This window comes from Coenobita brevimanus, chromosome 96 (assembly GCF_032717465.1).
Source record: "Coenobita brevimanus isolate Jiangsu-jjx chromosome 96, ASM3271746v2, whole genome shotgun sequence".
NCBI lineage: Eukaryota > Metazoa > Arthropoda > Malacostraca > Decapoda > Coenobitidae > Coenobita > Coenobita brevimanus.
Window position 1 is genome coordinate 21,987,391 of NC_137049.1, and position 27,853 is coordinate 22,015,243.

Genomic DNA, 27,853 nt, shown 5'->3' on the forward strand with positions numbered 1-27,853 from the left:
ATATTCTGAGGGAGAGTGATGCTGTATTTAATTTTCTCCCCATGTCGGCTAAGCACGAATGGGTAGAGGGTTCCAGTAGTTAAGTAAATGCACGTAAAAGTAGTTGTGTTTGTTCGTGTAGATAGAGCTTCCTGTAATTAGAAAAGGAAAAATTGCTGTGCTTAAATGTGCTACTCAATATTCACTACTCGTCGGGTAAGGAGGCTCCCTAACACTTCCTTACCGATTTATTTTTGGATATGGCTGGTTTATACTCTTGTTCGTTACTTATGTGGAGTATGGCGATATTAGGATGATTTATGTAACAGACGAACCTAGCAAGGTGTAAAAAGCAAAAACAAATCGCTTGGGAGGAGGTGTGAGGGAGCTACCTTAACCGACGAGAATACGGGCTAAGTCGCTTCCACAGTCGACTTCTCACAATGCAATAAGGCAATCTTTATCAGGGAGGTATGGACCGTACTAAAATTCCATGGCAACCGTTCTAAAATCTAATAAATTCCCTGAAGATTTCAATAACCGCTTTAATAAATTTCACGTTAATGGTCCATCTGCTCATCAACGAAAACTGCAAATGGTGACCGTGGATGAGTTATGAGAGGAGTAAATTTCTCGTCGTTTAACATCTCGACAAAAAATTGGCGATTGTGGAAGTGACCTTAACTTTTTCCGAGACTTTACCTTTCATCACTGTAGCTCAGGTGACAGATGCAAGTATGAAGTTCGATGGTTTTTCACGAAGTCCAATACTGTCCAGTTGGTCGTGACTTCATGAACGTGGAGAGAACAGAACGGGGAGAAAAATCGGAGTTTGTAGAATTCAGAATCTCAAACGTGGCGCAAGAAAATCTGAAAAAAAAAAAAAAAAACTATGAAAATTCGATGAACCAACAGACAATGATGACAAATTTAGTAAAAGCAAGTTGTTCAAAAAGTTATAACAGCACAGATACCATAAAGCCTTTTCCTGCCTCATTTATTTTTGCAATTTACACCATCTTTCACAACGATCACGTTCTTTTCATTCTTCCCACTTTATTACCTGATCATTTTTATTAAAGTAACAGTGGACCTCTAGTAGTGAAGGGATTCATGAGAGGCATAAAATCTAGAGTCGCAAATTCGAAAAGTCACGTCTTAAAGTGAGAGAGAGAGAGAGAGAGAGAGAGATCTAATGTTCCTGATGGAAGATATCGAGACTTAAAACATACAGTATGTAAAACAACCTAGAGAATATTTAGGTGAAGTCTGCAGTATTAACAGTCACGTAGGAAGTACTGCAAAGACTTCTGTGAGAAAAGAAAAGGCTCAAATGATACATTAAAGTGGTCTAGGACTTGAATAAATGAAGAACTACATAATATTTGCAATTCATCAGTCCTAAAGGAACCATGACTGTTTATTTATTATTTATTAATTTGTCACCTCTAGACGATTTTGATGGGGGGAGGAGGGACCTCCTGCTGTGAATTAAAATGAAAACTGACACCTTCCGTTCGGAAGGTCTCTCCTCAGCACGATAAAATAATAATTTGGAGAGAGAGAGAGAGAGAGAGAGAGAGAGAGAGAGAGAGAGAGACTTTATTTTTGTTTACTTTATAAATCCAGAATATTTACGTTTTCTATTACAGAGAAACGAATTGAAATATTCAGTGTTGTAAAGGGTACATTTTGGAGTGCATAAAATTATGATAACAAATAAGTATAAACACGAATATGAGACAATTTAAGCATATAAGTATGAACAAAACATCGATACTATAACGTGACATGTAAATCTGAAGCCAAATTGATCTAATATGAACATTTATAACACAGGTCCCAAATCGAAGACTCGCTACTTGAAAAGACGCGCGACGAAGGTAAATAAACTCCCGTGTACTACGTAGGGATGTGCTTATTTCCCGTCATGTTTCATAATAATTACAGATCAGAATGACATTAACTAGCAATGATTCACGAAAGAAATCAAAATTCCTATGGAGCACAGTAAATGCCATGAAGAGACAACCCTAAAGTTTATGAAAATTGGGATGTGTGGCGCTTTCTATCCAACCTACAGTAAAATGAAAATGTACATTTTTCGTCTTCCACAAACTTCATTGCAACTACAATACTTTAACACTGGATAGTTGGGCTCCATAATCACTTGGATGTCGACAGGCCTGGGATCAAAAAATAAAAAATGATACTGAGTATGCAAGAGATCCAGACCTGTATGGGAAGAAAAATAATACTGCACAGTACTCTGATCTTGATTCACCTTTGTGTAATGTTTTCCATGAGGGGTGATCCTGAGAATTTTGCAAGACTGGATATCCTAAAAACTCTTTCACAAATTCTTGGGAGGGACAGGGTGACATAGATGCAATTTTTTTGTGAACACCCCTTATGGGATTAAGGCATCAGGCAACAGACAGAAAACAATCCAGCAGTAGCTAATTTTTTAGATGCCCCTTGTTAATGTTTTATGAATCTGACATTCTTTCAAAAATAACATGGAATTCTTTATTTTTCTGTTACCATTGCAGACTACCGAGAAAATTTAGACCTACATGTCGAGTGGAGTTGGTGGAGGATTAGTGCCCTTCCCTGTAAAACAATTAACTCTGAGCCCTTGGCCACCCCGTTTGGGATACATGGCGTCTGGCAATGAATGAATGAATGAATTTCCCTACACCCACAATAGCTTTGTCTGTTACTGTATGTTAAGAATTAGGTAAAGTTACGTTTCATTAGGTTATGCAAGGGTAGGTTAGTAATGGAACTGCATGAATTTAGTCGTTTGAAAATATTCTATCTATCTATTGCCAGACGCCTCAATCCCGTTTGGGGTGGCCACAAACAAATCGCCCTGTCCCCCGCCATTTCACTGCCCTGCTCCCAACTCACACCCCCCTCTCTCATATACCTCTCCACCCCATCCCTCCATCTCATCCTCGGCCTCCCCCTCCCTCTTCCCCCCTCCACCTCACTCACATACACTCTCTTCATCAGTCTTTCACCCTCCATCCTATCCACATGGCCAAACCACCTCAGTGTGTTCCTCATAACGCTTCCTATCACATCCACATCAACACCACAATGCTCCTTTATATCCTCATTCGTCAGCCTGTCTCTCCATGTGACTCCACAGGCTCCTCTTAAATAACTCATTTCCACTGCTCTCACTCTTGTGTCCTTCCAACAACGTCCAAGCTTCTCTTCCATATGTTAAGAGTTGGTATCACAATACTGTCATGTAACTTTTTCACTTCCATGCTCACTTCCCTGTTTCTTATCACTGCTTTCAAAGACCCAGCAATATTACATCGTAATATTTATCTTAATGTAAAATATTGTGTTATATGAAAATAAAACAGACTAATATCCACCAGTAACGGAGGAAAAGGCAAGATATCCTGATGATTCATCATAGGTACTTTTGGCACTATCCTACTCACTTTATTTGCAGGACTGGCAGCAGAGGTCAATGTTGGTAGTGTTGGAGACATCACAGCACAACAGCAAGGATGCCAGCACTGCGGCCTGTGGAGAGACTGGAACATATGAGCTACATGGTGCTATCACGGACCATCCACAACCTCGCTGTCAGTCCCACCCTATAATGTCTATTTTCTCATTCACATACTCAGCACAGTATTTTACTGTTAATTTTGCATTTAAAGTACCATAAGCCTCAGACATCCACACCCCAAAGAGGATAATAAGAGATTCATATTCTTGGTTTCATTTATAAAAGCTCCAACATGCCTGCTTGCATTGGCATTGGTCACCTAATGATGGCTGTCCATGGTGCTCAATCTCTGGCAGCCTCCCTGTTCAGTCCCCTTTCCCTGAGGTCACACTCTATAATTGGCCTTTTTTTTTTTTTTTTTCTTTCCGAATAACCATCAAAAGTTGCTCACCATGGAAACCCTAGGTCCAATAAAAATTTAACTGTCTAGTGAAAATGAAATGTGGTTCCCAGAAGAGTAATATGACTGACAATCCTCTCATAATGCCAAGATATCCCCATCACATCCTAAATATTGTATCTGGATGAAAATAGTCAAGCCAGAGGTGAACCACACTTAAATGTTGAACTGCCTCCAAAACCATGGGAGTTGACCATTGAAATATCTGCAGAAACATTACAGCACTTTATTTTGATAGAATGAGATATGAAAAGAACAGGGACAGAGGAAGAGGGAAGTTCAAAAGTATGGAAGATAGTCAGAGTAGCATGGTGGTGGCCCAGCCTCTTTGGTACATTGAGGATGTTTCTCTCTCTCTCTGCTGTAAATATTTCTGGTAATCAGATTAGCAAGTTGTAGGTCACTGTTTGGTTAGCTTGGTACTGAGTTTGTGTTGGTGATGGATTTAGTGAACTTTAATGGGTAAGCCTACTGTGGGCTCTTCTGATTGCTGGGGCTCTTGTTTTTCATTTTGTGGATCTTGGATATAGTTGGATACTTAAAATAATGGTCAGCAAATGCAGCAAGTATGGTATAAAAATGGGCTCTTCAGAATATTGCTAGACAAGCATGATGCATATGCTTATTATGTAAAAGATTCAGAATACCTGCCACCGAGTCTAGTGCCTTTTACTTTTCCAGGTGTATTTTGAATACAAAGGCTGTCTCAGTAGTCTGTTTGTGCAATGATACATTGCATGTCTCATTGATTTTGTTGTAAATTTAATCAACATTCTCACAGTTCATGGAGATGGCTGGATTATGTATTTAACCATAACATGCTGATGGAGAGATGGGGTGGAGAGGTATATGAGAGAGGGGGGTGTGAGTTGGGAGCAGGGGAGTGAAATGACGGGGGACAGGGCGACTTGGAGGCGATTTGTTTGTGGCCACCCCAAACGGGATTGAGGCGTCTGGCAATAGATAGAGATAGAGATAGATGCTGATGTCAAAATAGGTCTCCAGAATTGAGATAACAGCTTATTAGAGTCGTCTGTATTGAGGAACAGTTACATGAGCACAGCTGGAGCTCAACACTCATGAAGACTGGTGTAATTTTATATTTGTTATACCTTAGTCATTCAACTGTAATATTACTTTTTTTCTTAATCAGGTTGAGGTGGAAGAGACACCTGAGGAAAGGAGCATAAGTGTGGAGGAGCTAATCCAGTGTGTTGAGTGTCTGCCAGCAATGATCATAGAGCAGCTCATCACCAAAGTCATTGAGACCATTCACGTCACCATCAGCCGCACACGCCGCACAATTGGCCTCACTACTTGCCTCACCATCCTTCTGCGTCCAGTCCTCCAGCGCCTTGATCTAAGTGGACTCTTCTTTAGGTTTGTGTAAAAAAGGGGAGTAAATATCAAGTACCTGGAGAAATTGACCAGTGTGTGAAGGAATGAGTTTGAGTCTAGACTTGGGCAGGGGACAGTTTGATAATGGGAGTTGTTAAAAAACAGCTATCTCCCATAAGACCTGCACCACAACTGGGACAATATGGGACTGTTATCACCATACAAGTGTGTTTCTGCTTCAATTATGGTACACGTATAGTACATCAGTTAGTGTTTGTTAGCTTCGCCTGGGTCCATACACACTAAAGGGTGTATTATGTGACTGACTTTTATCCTCTTCACTATGGTTATGTCATGATAGTTGATTCTCACATGGTTCAAATGATGTAATTCGCTTAGGAGAGATATTCTAAACAGAAGAGGTTAGATGTAGTCTTTTATTATCCCTTTTGCTATAAGGTATCTCCCTTAAGCTAAATATCATCATCTGGTGGTGGCTTGATTAAGAGGAAAGACATAACTGGGCTGAAAGGTTAAGGTTCTATACAGTGTTATTTTGTGTGTCTGTCTCCCAAAACATCCTAAGACAAGAGCATTTAGAGAGCACATACCTCTACGAAAGCAGCACCATTCCCCCTTTTAACTTTTTTTTTTTCCAATAGGTTTTTCACAATGTTTCATGCAAACAGAGAGAGAAATAAAAACGAGACCGAAACATAACGTTTTTGGATAAGGTTAAACTCATTTTCTTTTCCAGGATGCGGCTTCCAGGTGGCATCAATGACAAAATACGGGGTGTAGTCAATACACAGGTGGCCTACATGAAGAACTTAACATCTCTCAACATGGTCAGCAAATGCAGTGATCACATCCTTAAAACCATCAGCAAGCACTGCCCAGAGGTGACCGACGTAAACATATCAATATCTGACTTGGTGACGGATGAGGGGCTGAAGGCATTGGCTAAAGGGTGCCTCAAGCTGGAGAACCTGGGCATATACAAGTGCTGGGAGGTGACATCGGAGGGCATAGCATTTGTGTTGCAAAATTCTCGCAACTTGCAAAAGATGAAGTGTGACCAAGTTGGGGGAGTCATCATTGCCACCTTCAAAAAGTCTGCAAAGACCTTCAAGCTCACACATTTTGAGCAAACACAAGTGAGATGTGTGGTATTATTACATTCTCTGTACAGTTTTGTGTACTGTCAGCAGTATGTACAGCACTGAATACAGTATTATATTGCTATACAAGTTGGTGCCCTGTATAATTAGTCAGTATATAGATATGTGAAATATAAGAAATAAGAATGAAAAACTAAAGAGGATAGCACTATAGATTGTGTTCATTCCAGCAAAAAATGCCAAGAAGATGCTATGTGATACAACTGTGAGCTCTCTGACTGAGTAACTGTGGTCTGTGTAAATGTTAGATATACTGTAGATACATTTGATAAATGGAAAGAGGGATTAGAATTGCTGATGGATGACTGAGGAAAGACAATCTGAGATTTTGTGTCTACACTGATATTCCATTTTCATGTAGTAGCAGTTTACCAAAAAAGCCTTATTGAGATTTTGTGTCTACACTGATATTCCATTTTCATGACGTAGCAGTTTACCCCAAAAAACCCTATTACTAAATGACAAAAGTATCAAAAAAAAAAAAAAAAAAAATTGATGATTATTGATTTGTCTTCTTGTAATTTTTATTCATATACGAGTAATGCCATGACTTCTCACTGAAATAAAATACTGACCATTTTGTTTGGTAGCTCTGTACTAGCATGTTTTAAATGGCAGCCATCATTTGTGTAATTCTGACTAAATGGATTATTTACCCTACAGACATTGTTTGAGCCTTTAGAGGAAGACATGGCGTGGGTGGGCCAGGCATGTCCGAACCTACAGACAGTCAGTCTCTTTGTTGACGATGAGGGACTTGGGTTGGTTTCAAAGTTGGGCAGTGTCAAGTGAGTTGCTAAATTATTAAGGTGCTGCATCAGTATCAGATCAGTTGCTATATTAGGTTATTGCTTCCAGAAAAAATCATATTGATGTAAAGGAATGTATGCATTGTTGAGCTTGAAACCAACGTTTATTCCAATGCCAAGTGAATTGCTCAAGCAAGTTATTGCTTCTAACAGAAATCTCATGTTTTATTATAGGAATGTATATTTATGCTTTTTTGTGGTTGATGCCAAGTAGAGATTCAAAGTAATATAGTACAGTATGTTCAAAATGGTAAATGTCCACAGGGTTTTGGAAGTGGAGACTACTGCAGTGCTGGGTAGAGGCTTTGTCAGAGCCGTCACCAGCCTTGGCTCATCACTACAAACACTCCAGCTCAACTGTAAGTGCCTAAACTAGAGTGTGTGAACCAACTGTTATGTATCATGTCTTATATTGTAATTTACATGAGGACGAATGGTATACCAGGAACGGATGGATATGGTACATAAATACAGCATATGAAAAAGCAAGATATGGAAATTGATGAGGCTATGGAAGTGACGTGTTAGCCATCAACATCATGTCCATCAGATAAAGCACAGTAAACCCTCGATATAACGAACCTCAGTACCATATTGCGAATTTCGGATAATATAAACAGCCAAATCACGACCAAACTTCCCCCGGATTTTGTGAACAAAGGTTGGTAAATGAGAAGGAAGTTCGAGAATCAGACCATGGTGACAACAGGATCCCTTCCTAGCACAGTAAGTGTACTGTAACAGCACTACATTATACTGTATTCTTATTATAGGTATTGTATTTATATGTACAACTTCATCTATCTATCTATTGCCAGACGCCTCAATCCCGTTTGGGGTGGCCACAAACAAATCGCCTCCAAGTCGCCCTGTCCCCCGCCATTTCACTACCCTGCTCCCAACTCACACCCCCCTCTCTCATATACCTCTCCACCCCATCCCTCCATCTCATCCTCGGTCTCCCCCTCCCTCTTCCACCCTCCACCTCACTCACATACACTCTCTTCGTCAGTCTTTCACCCTCCATCCTCTCCACATGGCCAAACCACCTCAGTGTGTTCCTCACAACGCTTCCTATCACATCCACATCAACACCACAACGCTCCTTTATATCCTCATTCGTCAGCCTGTCTCTCCACGTGACTCCACAAGCTCCTCTTAAATAACTCATTTCCACTGCTCTCACTCTTGACTTGTGTCCTTCCAACAACGTCCAAGCTTCACTTCCGTACGTTAGAGTTGGTATCACAATACTGTCATGTAGTAACTTTTTTACTTCCATGCTCACTTCCCTGTTTCTTATCACTGCTTTCAAGGAACCAGCAACCTTTCTTCCCTGCTGTACCCTTTCAAGCACTTCAACCTCAAACCTCCATCCTTACTCATCACACTACCCAAATACTTAAACGTACTCACATTTTCCAATTCCTCACCATCCAACCTCGCTATACATTCACTGACTTCACCTCTCTCAAAGACCATCACTTTACTCTTCCCTACATTCACCTTTAGGTTCCGTTTCTTACACACTCTCTCAAACTCATCCACCAAGCCTTGCAGCTCCCCTTCATCTTCACTCAACAACACAGTATCATCTGCAAACAACAGTACAGGGAGTTTCCAAACACTATCCTCTCTCACCAGGGCCACTCCAACATCCACTACCCTACCTTGTACCTCTTTTATTACCCCATCCATGTACAGATTGAACAACCATGGAGACATGACACATCCCTGTTTCAAACCAACTTTCAAAGAGAAAAATTCACTTAGTTCACCATCCACACGCACTGCAGCCTTAGCACCATCATACATACTCTTCACAGCATTCAACAACTTCCCATCTACTCCATATATTCTTAACACTTTCCACAATCCTTGTCTATCCACCCTGTCATATGCTTTCTCCAAATCCATGAAAGCCGCATACAACTTCTTTCCCTTCTCTAGAAACTTTTCCACTAAAGATCTAAGAATGAATATCTGATCTACACAACCTCTTCCCTTCCTAAAGCCTCCCTGTTCTTCTCCAACTAATTTCTCTGTTCTTTCTCTAACTCTGTCTATAAGTATCCTACCATACACTTTTCCTATTATACTAAGAAGACAAATGCCCCTATGATTACCACACACTTCTTTTTCCCCTTTTCCTTTGTACAAGGGAATAATTATACCTGACTTCCAATCCTCCGGGACTCTACCTTCCTCCCAGGCCAATCTGCACATCTTCCACATCCATTCTACTACTATCTCTCCCCCATGCTTCAGCATCTCACCACACACTCCATCGATTCCTGGGGCTTTCCCCGATTTAACTTTCTTCATTGCTTCCACAACCTCTATCCTACTGATTTCTACCTGTCTTCTCACCTCCCTCCTTCTCCCAGCCATTCCCCAGCCACTTATACTCGCATTACTTCCATCCTCTACGTTCAACAATTCCTTAAAGTGTTCTCTCCATCTGCTCACTTTTTCTCCCTTCTCCACTAGTAATCTACCATGTTTATCTTTCACTCCCCTGCTAACTTCACTTCCACCCTGTCTTACTCTTTTCACTTCTCTCCAGAACATTTTCTTACAGTCCCTCCACTTTACACTCAAATTCCTTCCAAATTCCTCATCCACTCTCTTCTTACTCTCTCTTACTAATCTTTTCACCTCTCTCTTCCTTTCCACATATAACTCTCTCTTCTGCCTCTCAACTTCTTCCACGCCCCTATTTCTCATCCATTCATTGTATGCTTTCTTCTTTTGTGCCACAGCCTGTTTCACCTCTTCAGTCCACCACGCTGTTCCTTGCACCCCTCCGTCTTCTCTTCCTTCCACACACCACATCACATGCTGCACATATTTCTTCTGTAAATATCTTACACACACCTTCCACGTCTCCCATCTGCTCCAATTCATATTTGCCCAATCGTTCCTCCACTTCTCTCTTATACTCTGCCTTTTTCTCATCCTCTTGTAACCTTTCCACTCTCCTTGCAACTACTCCTTCCTCTTGTCTTTCCCTTCTTCTATTCCTCCATCTTACTTGCATCCTAATTCTGGCCACCACCAAGTAGTGGTCAGAAAGGCCACTCCCCCAACCTCTATAAACTCTTGCATCCAATATACATCTTCGCATCCTTTCATCCACAACTTCATACAGTATTGTATTTATATGTACTTCATAAATCATTGAATTCTCCATGTAAAACTTCATAGAGTTAGTTTAGGTTATGTTTGAGCACGTAGGAATGAATGACTCCCCTTATGTAGCGAACTGAGTTCGGTAATCCCTTGGAAATACTGACCTCTTGTATATAGCGAACTTTCAGATATAGCAACCCACCCCTCCCCCCAATTAGTTCGTTATATCAAGGGTTTACTTATACATGCACCATATGAAGGAATACCCAACATGAAATAGGATGGCACTTATTTTGTACCTTGATACAGCAGACCCTTGTTATACAGTGAACTAGTATGTGGTGAATCACTTATATGACAAAAAAAAATTGGACTTTTTTGTTTTGTTCACAATAAAATGTTCGCTTATACAACAATTATGATCCCATGCAAAACCTCATTGGTCGATATATGATGTCCGATTTCACTTGGAGATCACCCTCATGAAAGTTGACCAGACATGGGGCCAAAGCCGGCTTCGGCTTCATGAAGCCACGGTTTTTAGGTTATTGCTTCAATTTCAGCTTTGTAACTTTCCAAGGGCTTCAGCTTCGAAGCCAAGGGGCTGGCTTCAGCCCCAACTGCTGGCTAAAGCACCAGGGCCAGGAAATTCATTATGGGAATAGAATATGCTTACAACATGTGGGACAGTGGAAACAGTGCTTCTTAATCCTGCTGTAAGGGGATACTGCAACATCAAGCTGATTATTGGCATCATAAAATTCACACAGCTTTGGCTCTGTCTTTGAGAATATTTACCTGGCTTTGGCTTCACGACTTTCCTAGGGTGCTGGCTTCTGCTTTGGCTTCCTGACTTTTGGAGGGCTTCGACTTCGAAGCCAAAGAGCTGACTTCAGCCCCATGCCTGAAGTTGACAGCCATTTGTTTGTTCAGAGATGGCCTTTCCACTAGTCACTTTTGGGTGTGTTAGCATCAATGATGGAGCAGTTGTGTGGTGTTGGAGTTCAAGCAGAAAGTGAAATGCAGTGAAGTGAAATAACAACCACTTTAGGTGAGATGGATTTTTCAAATGCATCCTTATCGTAAAAAGATGGCGTGCCGTAGCCAGCAGAAGCAGATGTACATGAAGCACATCCATTGATAAAAAATTAAAAATGTGCAAATGGTTAGGCATACGAGAAGAAGCCATGATTCCTGGTGTTTGAATGGTGTGGACCATTTCACCGTTCATGCTGCTCCCTCTTTCTGACTTTCTTTTTTCTTGGTTCTGGATCCTACCTCACCCCATCTTTGAGTGAAAATTGTGTCAGGATTTATACACATACTCATATTTTTATCTGTTAAGAGTACTGTATTACCTGGTATATTTAAAATGCAAGGTAGTTGTGGTGCCCACCATCCACTCAGTTTATGTAGCACTACCTTGAGGTGACCACGCTGAGTGACAAACCAAATGGTGTCCCCGTGAACCAGAAAACCACGTACTATGTGGTTGATGCCTGGTGGTTTAGTTGGGTTAAAGCACTCCAACCAAACTGAGCCTGCAAGAGTTTCTATTTAATAGGTGGTTGTTCATTACGAATGTAATGACACTCAGGGTATGAGTGAGGCTGGTCATCCTTACCTTTAATACTGAGACTGAGTAGTTTAGCACCAGGACTTATGTTCTTGATGGGACATACATGGATTGGATGGTGGATGGATTACTTATGGCTCTCTTTACCTTATACTATGAATATACTGTGCATCCAGTAACTGTATTGTATTAGAATACGAGTGATTACAGTGTGCCATGTACAGTAGTGAGTGCAGGACAATGCAGTCAGTAGTGAAATAGAGAAATGTCAAGGGCCTAGGTTCATATGTTTAATATTACATTTATGAAGTGCAATTAACTGATCAGGAATTTTATATTTTTAGGCTTAACCTCATCAGCCTTATGGTTTTTCAAGTTGCATAATTTTCTGTGGTCTAGGAAGAAAAAAAAAATGGGGGGGGGGGAGAAACCCTCTTGCCTAAAGGGTTAAATAACATTATTCCTTTTATACCTTATCAGTTACCAAAAGTGTTTTAACACTACCCTTGTGTGCCCTTTCAAAGTATAGTTGAATAAACTATTTATCACAACCCCTATAAGGATCTATAAAGACAAGAAAGAGGCTTCACCATCCCCATTATTTGGATTAATTCTACCAGCACTACATTACCATAACACATCATCATCTTACCAGTCTTTGTCACCCTTAGGCAATCAGGTGACTCATGAGAAATTGCTGCTGCTCGGGAGTTGCTGTCCATTACTGTCGGTGCTTCACATCTCCACAGCGGCGGTGAAGGGCGACAAGATCCTCACCAACCCTGGCCATCTCTTCTCTGCCCTCACCACACTCCATCTCCAAGTGTGGAGGGAGGCAGTCATCTCACGTCTGTTTATAATTTCTTTATGGTCGTTATGGATTCAGAACTCAACATTAAAACAATCTCTGTCAAAAATCCTTGCAACCAAACACTTTGTTTTCTATTTTCTGAGACTTCTGTCTTTTGAGAGATCATCTTCACCCATAAAATTGTGTTAGATATGCTAAAGAGTATCCTCTCATCTAATTTTTAGCTAGTTCCCTATAGCAGCAGATAATTTTCCAGGCCCAGTTCCTGATGGTGCAATGTCATGGTATGCTTTGATTTCAAGAACTGCCCGTCGAAGGTTTCCATAGAGATAGATAGAGAGGTGTTTTAATTAACTTCTAGCTATAAGAAACTTCATTTTTTACTTATCACCATATGTAGCAAAACCAGCAGTTTTTAGGAATTAATTTTGCAATTAATGAATACTATGCCAAAACTTTTTATGTAGTATCAAGCATTCCCTGTTACTCAAGTTGAAACATAATGCTCCAACCCAAGATATATGCCGTAGTCACCTGAAGCACAGGTGATTTGTCAAAACGTGTGACTCTCATAGTCTGTTAAGATAACGGAAGTTTACTTTGCCATTAACCAAACCATATCCTGATAACATCATGCAGCAGATTTTTAATCTAGTATCACTGAAAAGCTTTTAGTTACTGAAGAGAGAACCTGTATTTTTTTTTTTTACACACAGGAAAAATCATCAGAGAAATTACCAATATGCTGCCTGGCTCTCACTTTTAGTTACTCTTTTTATTTGATAAGGAATTCTTGAATGATAAGCCTCCTGACAAATTCATACTCCAACCAGAAAAAATGTCTATTCTTCATTCCTTCATAGGTAAAAATAATCTTAAATTCTAAGATAAAATACTGTAAGTTAAAGAAAAGAAACACTGTTCTCGGGTGACTGTCCTTTCCCCTCTTCCTTCTTCCTTCCTCTTCTGTCTCTTTCCTTTTCCTTCTGTCTGTGGGTGACTCAACACTGAATGACAAACCAAATGGTTTCCTGTACACCAGGAAACCATTTACTATGCTGGCTGGTAACCATAGAACCAAACTATGATACCTGGTGGTTTAGTGGGTAATTAAGATGCTCCAACCAGATTGAGCCTGTGTAAGTTTATATCCAAGGGGTGGTTGGGATTTATTGCTCATGTAATGTCACTCACGGATGTGTGAGGCTGGTCATTCTCATCTTAAATGTCAGCACCAACTTGCCTAGTCCCGGGCTTCTACACTCCCCATGGGGCAACACAGGATTAGATGATGTATGTATGTACAGTATGTGATTGGCTGCCACTGATTTTGACAGAGACTGCATACTTGCAGCATATATATATATGTATGTATATAGATAGATAGATAGATAGATACAGGGTGTATAAGGATTAGATAGATAGATAGATACAGAGTGTACAAGGATTTGACATACTAACTTTAAGAGGTGATTCTGGGTGTGTGTGTTGGGTGGGGAGAACTGTATGAACGTGGGGAAAATTCTTAATTCTTATGGAGCTACAACTGGTAATGACCTTATGGGTAAATTATGAAAAAAGGACATCAGTAATTGGAGTACTGTAACAGTTGATTTTTTTTTTTTTTTTAACTCAAAATCAGCCATAGAATTGCCTCTGAAGGTTAGTAGGTCTAGTCCTGGGACACACTGTGAACATACCAGTATGGTATGAATGAAGAGTGATAGTGACAATTGTCCAGTAATCACAATTTCCCCATCACATTAGTTTAAAGAACATGCAGTATTTGTATGATCTTGTTTACAAGTACCTGTACACTGCACTTAGTACAGTATAGCATATTGTCAGATAATTTTAAAAACTGACTATAAATTGCTCTTACTATTTTAATGGCCAGTAGTATACTGTATAGTATAATGTCAAGATAACTTAGCACATAAAATAAGCTTTACGGAATAAAGCTGCAGCAGTGTTATTTTTGCAGGGGAGTGTTTGGAATTCTTTTTGCTGTGGTGTAACCAGCTGGAGTCATTACTGGTAAAAGCTGATGTGGAATTCCTCACAGACAGCTACCTAGCTCAACTCTTGGCCACCAACCCACTCATTAATGCTAAGCACATCTACATCGCCTCTGACAATCATGTATGTTCCTTAAACAAACCTTAGTCATGATGTACAATTATACTGTTCATATTGCATGGTATACAATGGTAAGAACTTGCTGTATATCACAAATTCTGCAAGAGACCTACTGAAATATTCCTCCTTTCAGCTTTAAGGTGCTGGAGAAGGACACCTTTGCATAGTGACACCAATATAACCAAAAACACCCCTTACCTCCCTCCATATCCACTGAAAAAAGGTTGGAGGGATGCAGGAGCATGGCAGTTTTAGCCTGCAGACAATCAGGTTCATGTTCAGACGAGCCTAGGGCCACAGCAACAATAATGTCTCTTTCAAGAGCTATATTTGTGGGCTGTAGTAAGCTTCATACTACTGTAGTACAGTATATGTATGAAAGTACAAGTCCAGTATGCTGTATAGAATACTGAAGGCATGAAATTACAAGTACAGTACATAGAAAAGTGGAGAGTACAGTGGCTCAGGGGAAGAAAAAAAAAAAAGTGAAGCTCTTGCTATTACAGAGATTAGAGGATTACATGAAGAAGTGTTTGTGCTAAGACATATATTGCTGACAGCCTGGTATGTGATGAGTTGGGGGGGGAGGGGGGAATCAAGGGTAACTGCACAACAGACCTTTGTGTGCTATTTAAAAAAAAAAAAAAGTATAGGGAAGTCTGCTGATCAACTGGTGGAATAGTTCTTGCTTTACCACGTCATACTGAACATAGACGTGAGTATGGCGGTGATTTACATAGTGGTATTATCTGACCTCTCTCTCTGTGCCCTGTTACCTTGACCTGTCTCTCATTCTCTTCCTTTACTTTTCCTGTTTTAAAATTAGCCTTAACAGTATGTGACCTGCCTGCCTTGTTGCACCCACAGGTACCATTGACCATCGCCAGCGTCTACCGACTGATGAGTTCATGTCCAGGACTAGAGTCACTGGCGGTATCTTCCTGGGATGTCACAGAGGATGAATACTTCAAACTCAGGACAGATGTTGCTGCCAGCAACTATAACCTTGCAATTACTTAGTGTGAATTACAGTACAAGTACAGTACTGCATTCTGATTGTGTACAATATACTTTTGACACTGTGATGTCACTGACATTGTAATGCAGTTGATGCTCTTTGAGGGGTCTGTCTTGGTAACAGTGATGTGTTAGATCATGACCATTGTGCTTCAAAGAAAAAAATTGCAGAACCCACACACTCCATTCCTTGTGTACAACATAAAAATTACAGATCATGCAGATTATCTACTGTGATATTCTGCCCTACAATCTAAATCTTTTCATGAAAGGTTTATGGCTGAGTATTCATCCCCAGCTTTTGTTTTAAGATAACATGCTATTTATCTGGAGGCGCTAAAAGGGTCTGCTTCGGCCTCCCCAGCTCACTGTCCCATGGACCTCTTAACTTTTGTTTCCAGGGAGACACTTTCTGAACTAAAGGGGTAAGATATAACACATCTACACTTTGAATAAAATTGCTTGTTAGTTGCAAGAAGAGATTAAAGTACACTGACACACTGAAGGGGTTAACCAAGTTTCAGATTCCAGTTATGTCACAAGGTAGATAAGGAAGTATGCATTGCCAGTAGGAGTGGAGTACCTTACTTTTCTCTGAACCTCCTAGAAGCCTTTCTCAGAATTTAAACAATATGATGTGAATTTTGTACGCAGTGTTCAGTGTCTCTAACACTGGCAGTTTCGCATGTCTTGTTACTTGAAGGGGGGGGAGGGGGGATTTCTTATATTTTTACATGTACTGTATATAGGTTATGAAGTCAGAGTTTAGTTATATTTGTATTATATCCTGTATATATATTTTGAACTTAACCATTACACAAGCTTTAGCCACATGTACGTGAAAGTGCGCAAGTGGTATGTCCCGTGAATGTGAATGATAGGGTAAATTGTATGTTTTTCCCCAGAAGAAATAAGTACAGCACTGTATATACAAAAAGGATGAGTGACGTTACAGTGAAAAATAAAGAGAAAGATAGGTACTGAACACATTCACTGAACTGCTTATGTTTAAATACACATATAAGATTGAGTGCTTTCATAATTCTCATTTTAATCTCACTGAATTTACTACTGTATTGATTATCTTGGCTTGTCAAAAAGCCTGAATATTACTTTTAAGTATTCTTATGTCTGAGGTACATGTTACCTGTCAGTAGAATGTTCTTATAATTTATTTCTTATATACACTTCAGCTGAATGGAAGAGAGATATACAGTGAGATACAAAGATTGCACATAGATAGTGTGCCAAAGAAGCTCTCAGAGAGAGGGCTTGAGTTAATGTTTAATTGGGAAGACTGTACAGTCTATGGTACAGATAGGGTGGAAGAGTACTTTGGTTAGAGTGGAGGAGGAGGAGCAGTGCAGACAAAGAGGTACATCAGGACAGAGTACAGAATCTTAAAGGTGGTTCTGTTGCAGTTAACCGCGATTGGGAAGGCTCCCAAAAGGCACTAAGGTTTCTACTCTGCATGCGTGAGACTTTAATAATCGTAGTCCTAACTAAAATTAATAAAACCATCTAGAGGCACCAAAAAAAAAAAAAAGGACACTGAAAGGGTTAGTGAAGACTGTTTCTAATCCTTTCATCATGAGGGGTTTCCTAAGCTGAATAAGACTATCTTGTAGGTATAAAATTTACAATGGGACCATCATGGGATTTGCCTAACCATTTTTGAGTGTTTTGGGTGGGGTGGTTAAGATTCAAAAATAAGAAAAAGAAAACAGTAAGGTACCTGTGAAGCAGGCAATACATTCGTACTATGGTGCACTGTGGCCACAACTTCTCTGCTTTAGTACCAACACAAAATGCAACTTGCACACAATCCACCATACCCTCACCTTAATGCAACAACAATACTGTACCACGCATGTATGCAATTCTTCAGTATAACCTAAGAGCTAGGGGCACATCTGGCTAAAGTAGTCAGATTCTTGCAGTCGCTATGTTCATACGAGCCCAGGGCCACACACTGCAACAACACTTTTTTTTTTTTTTTTTTTTTTTTTTTTTTTTTTTATACTCCCTCCCACAGTCTGTACCATTTGCATTTACCTTGTCACATCAAAACATATATGGCACAGCCATCTTTGTCAGCTGTCCTCTTAAAATGGGGTATAACTTTTGTCATATGTACCTCCCTGCCTATTTCATTCCTTCAGTCATTATTATTGTAGTTCTGTTCCTTCAACAACCATACCACTTGCTCAAACATTTACCCATCATAACATGGTACTGTATATTCTAAAATTCCTCCTCCTAATGTCAACTAAGTTTAAATTTATTCCAAGGTTTCCCTGTGAAACGAATAAAAATTGAAGTATGACTAGAGACCCCCCAGTGGGGAAATCACACCAGCCGTGAGCCGAAACATATCTAGCGCAGCTCAGAACATGACCTTGACCTTTTTTTCATTCATTCATTGCCAGACGCCATGTATCCCAAACGGGGTGGCCAAGGGCTTAGAGTTAATTGTTTTACAGGGAGGCACACTAATCCTCCACCAACCCCACTTGACACTACTTTCACCAATTTTGAACTCTGAGATTTTCATCCCTACTACATACCTGTAAAATTTCATGATGATATCTTGAGTGGCTGCAAAGTTATCATGGTAACTGACACACAGATCTTGGCCTACTTCAACCAACTCCAAACTCATGATCCATTTTTTTTCCTACTACTGTACACACCTGTAAAATTTTGTAATATCTTGAGCAGTTGCAAAGTTATCATGCTAACAAACAAACACACACGCATGCATGCACGCACGCACACACACACACATTGAAAACAATATCAGCTTCGCTATCGCGGCTGGTAATTAATACTGTATATTTCACTGAGCAAAATCCATTATATCGGGGGTTTAATTTACCATACAACATACCCGATGAAAGTAACTGGTCACTCTCACCTTATTGTCGGGAAAAAGTAGCCAAGCTCCAAGCTCCTATTCTTACGGGACAATAAAATGCTGAATGATGGATGGTTATAGAGTAATTGGTCCCCCTCCCCCACCACCTGACACTTTACTTCTGGCAAAAGAATAATTCAACACTGGAGACATAACTTCAGTCATCATGGTACAGCTGTTTTCTATGGATTCTTTATTTGATCACAGTTTTCAGTTACATGACAAACGGATCGTCTTTTCAGCATGGCTACGTCAACTGGGACACCTGGTGGTCCAGTGGTAGAATATTGTACAGTACACCAGAGTAATGGCCCTGCCTTGCACTTGTGTGATTCTTCCACAGGTGACAAAGTTTTCTGATCACCTATTGTTACCAGTGGTAAGTTAGTCTTGTACCCTTCAGTGATCTGTGGTACAATACCCAAATCTCAGGCCCCTATGCCTCAATGGGATTGGCTGTTACCATTTTAAGTTGGCAGATAATTTTGCAGATATTAATAATATATACTGTATAATATACAAATAACAAAACAGAACTGCAGCCAAGTACTGTATATCCTTTCTTGATCAGTCCGAACCAGTTAATAAGCAACCTAATCTGGTAGAATGAGGCAGCTTTTGCCTCCCAATTCACCCTTGATCACCATCAATCTCACTCAATTTACCAGTTCACAGCAAAATTCTACAGCTATCATTCTTTTCATCAATAATACCACTGGCCTCTCAACAGTATCCCAATATATGACTGATAACAATCATGCACCTTACAAACACGATTTATGAAATAGCTGGAACACAGTACTACAGTTGATCGGACCATGAGAAGGTCAAAAAGGTCTCCTACTGTAGTACCCTGTATGCTCAGCTCCTCATACTGTGACCATTTGCTGTTGCTGTATATGGTTTGACTTTGGTGGTCTAAATTTTTAAATTTATAGCCTTACAGACCATTTAACCTGATGTTTAAGCTGACATGTTAATGCATGCTACTGTATTATGAAGGTGTGTTTGTCACTGCTGTAGGTGACAGTGACACTTCAACAACTATCCAATACCCTGATGCTGCAATTCTCTATATAAAATTCTATCAGCACTAGGAAGATAACGTAATGGATACAGAACACTGAGTACTCCAACAGTATGTGAAATGTTTAGTTTTCAAATGCGATAACTGACAAAAAGCTGCATATGTATGAGCACCTGAATAAATCTGCAAAATATGTATATATATATAATTTTTATGTCTGAAAATAATACGTATGGTGGTGGTGTACTGTTACAGTTTTCCTTCTTGACAGACCAGAGGAAGCTACAGTGTCAGATAAAATTATTTTCATCTGATCAATGCTATACTAATTGAAAGCATGGAATGCTGTGGTACAAATGCATTGGTTGCGTAAGTGGATTCATACATTCACTGATACATAAGGTGCATTTCCTATCTTGTAAGTCAATTTTTAAATTGTGGGACAAACCAGTTTTCATGTAAACATGTAGTTTGTAAGAAAAGTTATACAGATAAGTTAACACTTGCGAGTTTACTAAGAGGATCTGTGAAAGATCCATGACGTGCATGTGATTCAACCATGATTTTGTGGGTTTAAAAAGTGCGTGAAATGTGTATCTTTTTTCTGTTCAAGGACTGTGCCCTCATACCATTAGTTAAGTAAATAAGTACAAAGTTCAGATTCAAAGAACAGTATGAATGCAATATGAAAAACCCACACGAGTTTCATGGATTAGTACAGTAATACCCTGGCTTAACGATGTAATTGGTTAGGTAAAAACCCATCATTAGGGAGAGTATCGTATATCGGGGTAGTTTTAACATTTAAGGTACTGAGATGCATTTTTCAGCCTTGGGTTCCCCCTTCAACCAAGTCCAAAACCCACCCAAATGAGACCAAAAACAAGTTTAAAGCCAATCTAAATACCCTAACAGCTGTAAAGGAAGCTAACCTATGCCTAACACCTGTAAATAACTCATTAAAACCAACAAATAAAATGTGAAAATTGCCAAATATAAGTCTGGAAAAAATCAAGCTTAATAAACTGTACCCCAAAATGACAATGTTCACCTCATCTATGGCTAAAACACACTGAGTCTGAAAACAGTTTACAAATCAACCTAAACACACAATTTTAGTCTAAAATATAATAAAAATCAGAAAAAAAAAAAAAAAAATCAAAAGCCATCATTAAACCAGGGTTTGGCCATTGTTAGGTGGGATATGGTGGTATTTCTACCCCCACTGTTAAGCCGGGGTATAGCATCTAGGGGTATCGAATATTGAGGTATAGCTGTACAGCACTGTCCTATAGCTGATGCAAATACATCATAAAAATTTATAGCTGATGCAAATACACCATAGAAATTTTTAAACAAATATAAAAGTGTTTTGTATGTATTAATATTGTTGCCACTTACACATGCTTGGTGCTTTTATTTTGTCAGGTTAATATCAGACTTATTTTGTCAATGAATTACTTCAGTTTTTCTTATTCAATAAATGGTAAGATAAAACAACTCTTTTACTGACTTCATAGGAAAAGGTTCATGCCAACCACTGCCACCTGAAGTATAATGCTACTGCACTAAGGCTGCACAGTGTCACTGATATTGAGCAGAAATTCCTTAGGGTGATTTATATTTAAAATTTTAGCCATTCATGCAAATCCAATTTTACTATAATGGGATATTTTTCCCTCATGGAGCTAGGCCTCCCCCACCATTAGAATACTTAGTTCTAGTTGCATGAAATTTAATGAGCCTTAGTTATAAGATAGGAATCAGTTTCCTTGGTAAATACTGTCAGCAAATTGTCCTTCCATTCTCACACTATTTGGACACCAGTTGAACTCCATATATCTTAACTACAACACTCAGCAGAGTTAGACTATCCTAGTATAACAACAAAATCAACTGGATCCCCCCCCCCCCCCGGGACAAAGCAAATTTTCCTCAAGAAGCAGTTTACATGTGGAAATTCTCCTTATGTTCTTTCTCCACTATTAACTCAAATTACAAGTATAAGATCCACACATCCGCTACTAGTCCTGGAACCACCCTGTTCATCATTCGTCATTCAATTATCTTCCTTATTATTCCATACAGGCTACCTTTCCTGCAACATTCAACAAATTTATCCCATAATAATTTCTGCATTCTGTCACATCTGAGAATGCTAATGGGGCTTCCTTTCTTCTCTAATTCAGGGTCTCCAAAAGATCAAAGAGTCATACTCTAGATCTTCCCATCCCATGTGAATGTGGGTAATAGGATAAGGATGAATATGATCATTATTATGATCATGAAATAAGGTTCACAATTTAACTAGCTTGAATCTACTGTATATTACCAATATTATAATTACCCGTGCCTTACTGATGGCAACAAAATTATTTCTTTACAGAACTGGAGAGGAAAGTCTTCACATGAAGGCACCACCTTATCCTTAGGCAGAGCTTCCTAGTTATACAAATGTCCTCAATTCTCTCCCAATTCCCCCAGATGAAGCTGATGGGCTGAAGCGTTAGCACAAAGCCACACTCCCGAAGACACACTTATTCAGTTTTTCTTTTCACAGGGTTTGCAAATACAGTACCATGGCCTGCCACATCCTTCTTATTCCTCCCAACCGAAGGCACTGAAACCAATCCTGACCTACACATATACACAAATCCAACATGCTAAACTCAAATTACATGCAGATATTGGTCTGTCAAGTGCATCCACTGCAAACAATCGCTGCACTCTGACAGTACCCAAAACAACACAAGCTTACATAAATAGAAGATACACACACAAATGCAACACAAGTAAACATAAGGAACAATTACGATAAAGCCTGTCTAATCAAACAACTTTTAACACACATACAAGCTGACACAGCACCAACACAAGAGACTAAACTCTCCATCAAGTCAAACAACCCACATTTCACTAACTACAATACAATCAGACAACAAAAAACACAAGAGGGTGGTCATCACCCTCACATACCTTCCATTCACAAGCACTGCATGACTAACACAAAAACACATACCAATGACAACATGGCAGAAAAGGATTTTGTTACAATTCAAAATACACAAATTAATGCACAACACAATCAATATTTACTTACCTCCCCTCCCGTCATCCGGATAGGCATCATTCTCCATCCCTCTCAACAACATCCTCTGCCTTGGAACTGCATGTGACCTCAGTGCAAAAGGCCATGCACAGCTAGCAGCTAGCACAGAGAACACCAAAGAGCCTCTAAAGTTAGAGCAACTTGAAAACTTTCAACATCCTGTATAAGCACCACAACACAGCACGATCCCCACAAAGACATAACTAAGCAATCCCCTCCCCAACTTCACCTTAGGTGCTTTTGCACTAGCCACTCACACTATACCTCACACAACCACCTCCCCATGAGCATACCTCACACAACAGAAGCAAACACAGCCAAAAATAGGAAAAACATCATAAATTCTAAGGAGGAAAACTGGGCACAGAAAACAAAGCAGTACCATCATCAGTATCATCATTACTACAACCGGCAACTCCTACATCTCTGCTGAACTTCCCTCTCCAAAGAAAACATGAAAAAGAAACAACACGATTAATGTACGGGGGGGGGCGCTAAAAAAAATGGGGGGGGGGATACCCTAAATCACAGACAGAGCATCAAATTTGAGAAAACAATAACAAATATCCACAAATCAAATAATTTTCCCCACAAATTCAAAGCCCAGCTAAAATGCTGATGGAACCATCTCTGCATGAAGGAACAAGCAGACAACCTAAGACATTACTGCATAACAGTGAAGCCCAGTTTTTCGCACCTAATTGGTTCGGTGAAAAGTACGATAAACCATGAAACCGCTAAAATTGGGACACTGATCCTATGGGAAATAGGCTACTTGGTTCTGGGTCCCATGCTAATTCACCCTAAAATTCATTTATGCAATGTAAAACTTACTGATTAAACTTGAATAGAAACTAGTAGTGTATTAACACAAAATACCGTACATAATAGGCAAGGAAACTCACTTGGAAGGCTGAAGTGAGGTGCTCAACCCCTCGAGTGCGACGTTCCTTTTAGAAGGGCCAATCAATGTGTTGCGACGTTCCTTTTAAAACCTACGAATCTACTTCAAAAGCTGTGCCCTGTATTTTGGCGCAAGTACTTTGTGTATTCATCTGCCCGCGCTTGGGACTGCCAGTTCATCCTTTTAGCATCCTCCACACCACATCACGCAACCACATGAGCCCAGTTTGCTTAAGGAAGTCGTGACGTCTACAGGTGGTCCATCGTGTTTGTCCTAGCTCTCAACTTCATGTGGTGTTACCAAGAAAAGAGGTGCTCGAGGCCATATTCCACAGAAAAGGAAGTATCCACCTACTACTGACAACGATTCTAGTGATTCTAGTGTGAAATATACTGTAAAACATCTGAAAAAACAAGCCAGCACACCATGCAATGCCAACCCACTGTTACAACACTATACCTTTCACACATTCATCAGCTTCTAGCCTTTCTAGAAAAGTGACTGAACAAATGTAAATAAGTGACAGAAAGAAAGTGAGTCTAAGTGGCAAAATTATAAGGAAAATTAATGTGTCTGGTGTAAGCTACGTAAATATCTTTTGTAGTTTAGCGTTACAGTATTTACTATTACTGAGCAGTTTTTCATGGCTTAGTATCACACTATTTTATTTTATAATGTTTGTAAAATAATGATTTTGAAGTGCTAAGTGAACCATTCAAGATAATGCAAAGATGGTGATAAGTATAGTGGTGTGTGGTAGGGAAATGAAGTGTTTTGAGTGGTGGCATAGGTTGTGGAGTGTGATAGACAGCTTTAAAAAAAAAAAAAAAAAAAAAAAAAAAAAAAAAAAAAAAGCATTGCTTCCACCTCTCTCTACAGCATCGTAGGAGCATCTAAACATTCAATGAGATGCTCATAGGTGAGAAGAAAGGCTTCACTTTCTTGTGCATTTTTTTTTTTTTTTATCTTGTGTATTAATATGAAAATTATTGCACTGAAAATGGATAACTTTAGTGTGGATTGCTACAACAGGGGTATCGCTCTTGCCACAACAGGCACAGCCGAGGGGTTAATGGAAGAGATGGGGGTGTAATTTCCGAGGCACATGGTTAAGCTACTACGCCCTGCCAGCTCTGGCACCTCCACCTCTCCATGCAACACATCCATCCTGTACTGCATCTCTTCTGTCTGCTGCTCCTGCACAAAGCCACAGAGCTCCTCATCCTCGAGCAGGTTTTATGTTTTTCTCACTGCAAACGGAGAGGATTTTGTGCGAAACCTGGTGTCTGGAAATATTTGCAGGTCACCGCCAACCATGAAACCGTGAATGATGATGTCACTAAACTTGGGGATCCACCGCATGCTTTAATAAGCCACAAAAATACTACTCTACAAAATGACAATCGCACAGAAAAATTTATCGAAGTCCTCCTCATTCAGTTAAAGTCCAACAAATGATCCAAAAATGCAAAACAACTCCAAAGCAGAAGGGCTACACCAGATCACAAACACCTCGAACAACTGAGCCCCATAGCCATAAATGCAGGTACTGTATCATCAATGATGTTTTCAACTTTCCTTGAACTCTAAACCAAATCCTCTGATACCTGAAACACTGCAAACATCATCCCAATATCTAAGCCTGGCAAACCACCCAGCAGTTCAGGCAAATCACCTAATAGTCCATCATCATACAGGCCACTATCCTTGATTTTGCACGCCATTACATATCACTGAAAGATAAATCCTAGAGAACATAAACCTCACATTCCTCCATCTGATTCCTAATATGGAATTACACCAAGCATTCAATTACCACACACTTTTCTAAGCTGGCTAACTCATCTCAGATGGGATTACCAGGAAACAACATCTATCAAGAACCATAATAACAGCAACATACATATACAGAGCTTTTTTACAAATTACCTAAACGTATCCTGATGACTAAAAACCTGAATGCAAACAAGAACAAACAAGAACTATGACAAAGAGGCTAGCTAACTTCCTCTCAGGCAGACAAGTCAAAGTTCTCAATCGTAACCAAAGATCCTCATTTAAAATACTCTCTAACAGTGACCCAAAAGGCTCAGTCCTTTCACCCTAACTTTTTACCCATTTCCTCCATGACCAACTAACCTTCCCTGCATGCATCCCATAGAAACTGCCATTTTCAAAGAGACATGAAGGCACTTTGTCATATTATAACATGGCTGCCACCCTTCCTCCTTTCAGTACCAACACCACAGGCCACTCACAAATCACTCATTATGCCTGCACTGTGATGCAGCTGATTACACCACCAATTCATATAAAGTATCTCACTTTCATGACACAGGCAATCCTCCAACATAACCTAAACAAAATACCACTGGAAGTGCTCAAATGGAGAGGCTGGTTTCTTGCATTCCACTGAGTACATGTCCAGATGATCTTGGGGTCATAACTCCAACAAAAATAGAACATAATGCTAACAAGGAACCTAAACATGGTGGTGCTGAGCACCTTCTGTGCAGCCATGCAGCTGTGGCATTTATGCAGGAGTCAAATCATCTCATATTCCCCTGCATCTCACCATAGAAAAAGACCCTGGTCCAACCCTTGGGAAGTCCTGTCTATCACATGGGGATGCTGGTTTCCCACATGGTGTACTGTATCTAATGGATGGCCCCACGGAAGCAGGTGCTTACCGATGGTCAACTGCTCAACCAGACAGACAGGGGTTCAACAACATAGCAACTTAATTACTACAAAGGATAAAGTTAAATGATTTCTGATAAATTTACTTTTATCCTTTGATCAACAAAAATATAACATAGATTTGCTTATAAAATTAGTAACCTAACTTTTGATGGTCTACTAAACTGATAATGATTCTGAATGAAAACTGCATGATGCATTCCTGTAAATATGATGCTAAATACATTTGCTACAAAATATTTCTCCTTTTCATATCTAAAAATAAAGGTGAACAGTAAACAACGTGTCATTCACAAAGAAACTGAACTAGCCATCAACAACACATCTTTCTAAAACTTAGTAATGAACAATACAGTACTGCCATCCTGACCCCAAAAAAGAAAAGAAAATGCTTTGTACTTAATCCAACAGGTATGCCTCCAAAGTACTTTGTAATTCCTGGCATCATATACTATTTTACCTCCCACCTCCAAATTCCACTCTAATGCTGTAGCCTTCCTGTTTAATCTCAATTAAAGCAAGTGGCTGGATTTCACTTGGAGGCAACCTGAGTTGAAAAAGTGCGTGTGGTTGGACTTTTTTTACGAAGCCCTTGTGTATGAGAGGGTTAGAGGGATTATCATTCATTTCAGCAATGAATTAACCAATAACATATACCGGTATATGATGTTGTGAATGGAGGACAACTGACACTGGCTGACAAATGGATTCTTCTAACAATTTACATCTGGCATATATTACAAAAACTATCCTCCTTAAGTGAACCACATGAGCTAGAAGAACAGATTCTAAAGGAACTTTGCACTGCCACTAAGATAAACTTGACAATGAACCTTGACAGCTACTGGTTGCAAAAGAAATATGAAGCTCATGTTATATGGCAAATGTCATGTCTTTTGTGCATATTGTCATAAATGTAGTTACTGGTATGGGTAGTAAAAATGTGGCGGTGGCATAGCGAAAACTATTACCTGTATATTGGCCTGACTGCCTTAAAACTGAGTATTAATTTTTCATTACCCATGCAACTGGTTAACTTCTTCAATCACATGTTATTTTGTATTTTATTCTTGCTATGCCTAGACAATTTTATTCAGCTTAGGAGTGACTTTTGAACTGCAGGTGTCTGACACAGTCTTCAGTAACCCTTTCACTGTGAGAGAACTTTCCTAAGATGAATCATGTAGTCTGGTGTATAATTAACAAGATTAAAACACAAAAATAAATAATCATATTGAAGTACCAGTAGTTATACTAAATGGTTTCTTGCCACAAA

General features: G+C 39.6%; 1 protein-coding gene across 1 annotated transcript; it reads left to right on the forward strand.

The window, feature by feature from the left end:
• The first annotated feature begins 3,484 nt into the window (after nt 1–3,484).
• LOC145413384 (uncharacterized) lies at nt 3,485–15,960 on the forward strand. The gene is made up of 8 exons (XM_080283072.1): nt 3,485–3,590; nt 5,071–5,297; nt 6,013–6,412; nt 7,100–7,224; nt 7,510–7,604; nt 12,625–12,801; nt 14,749–14,906; nt 15,771–15,960. Exons 1-8 carry the CDS (start codon nt 3,513–3,515, stop codon nt 15,921–15,923), a joined length of 1,413 nt encoding a protein of 470 aa, XP_080139198.1. The 5' UTR covers nt 3,485–3,512; the 3' UTR covers nt 15,924–15,960.
• Nucleotides 15,961–27,853: the final 11,893 nt, after the last annotated feature.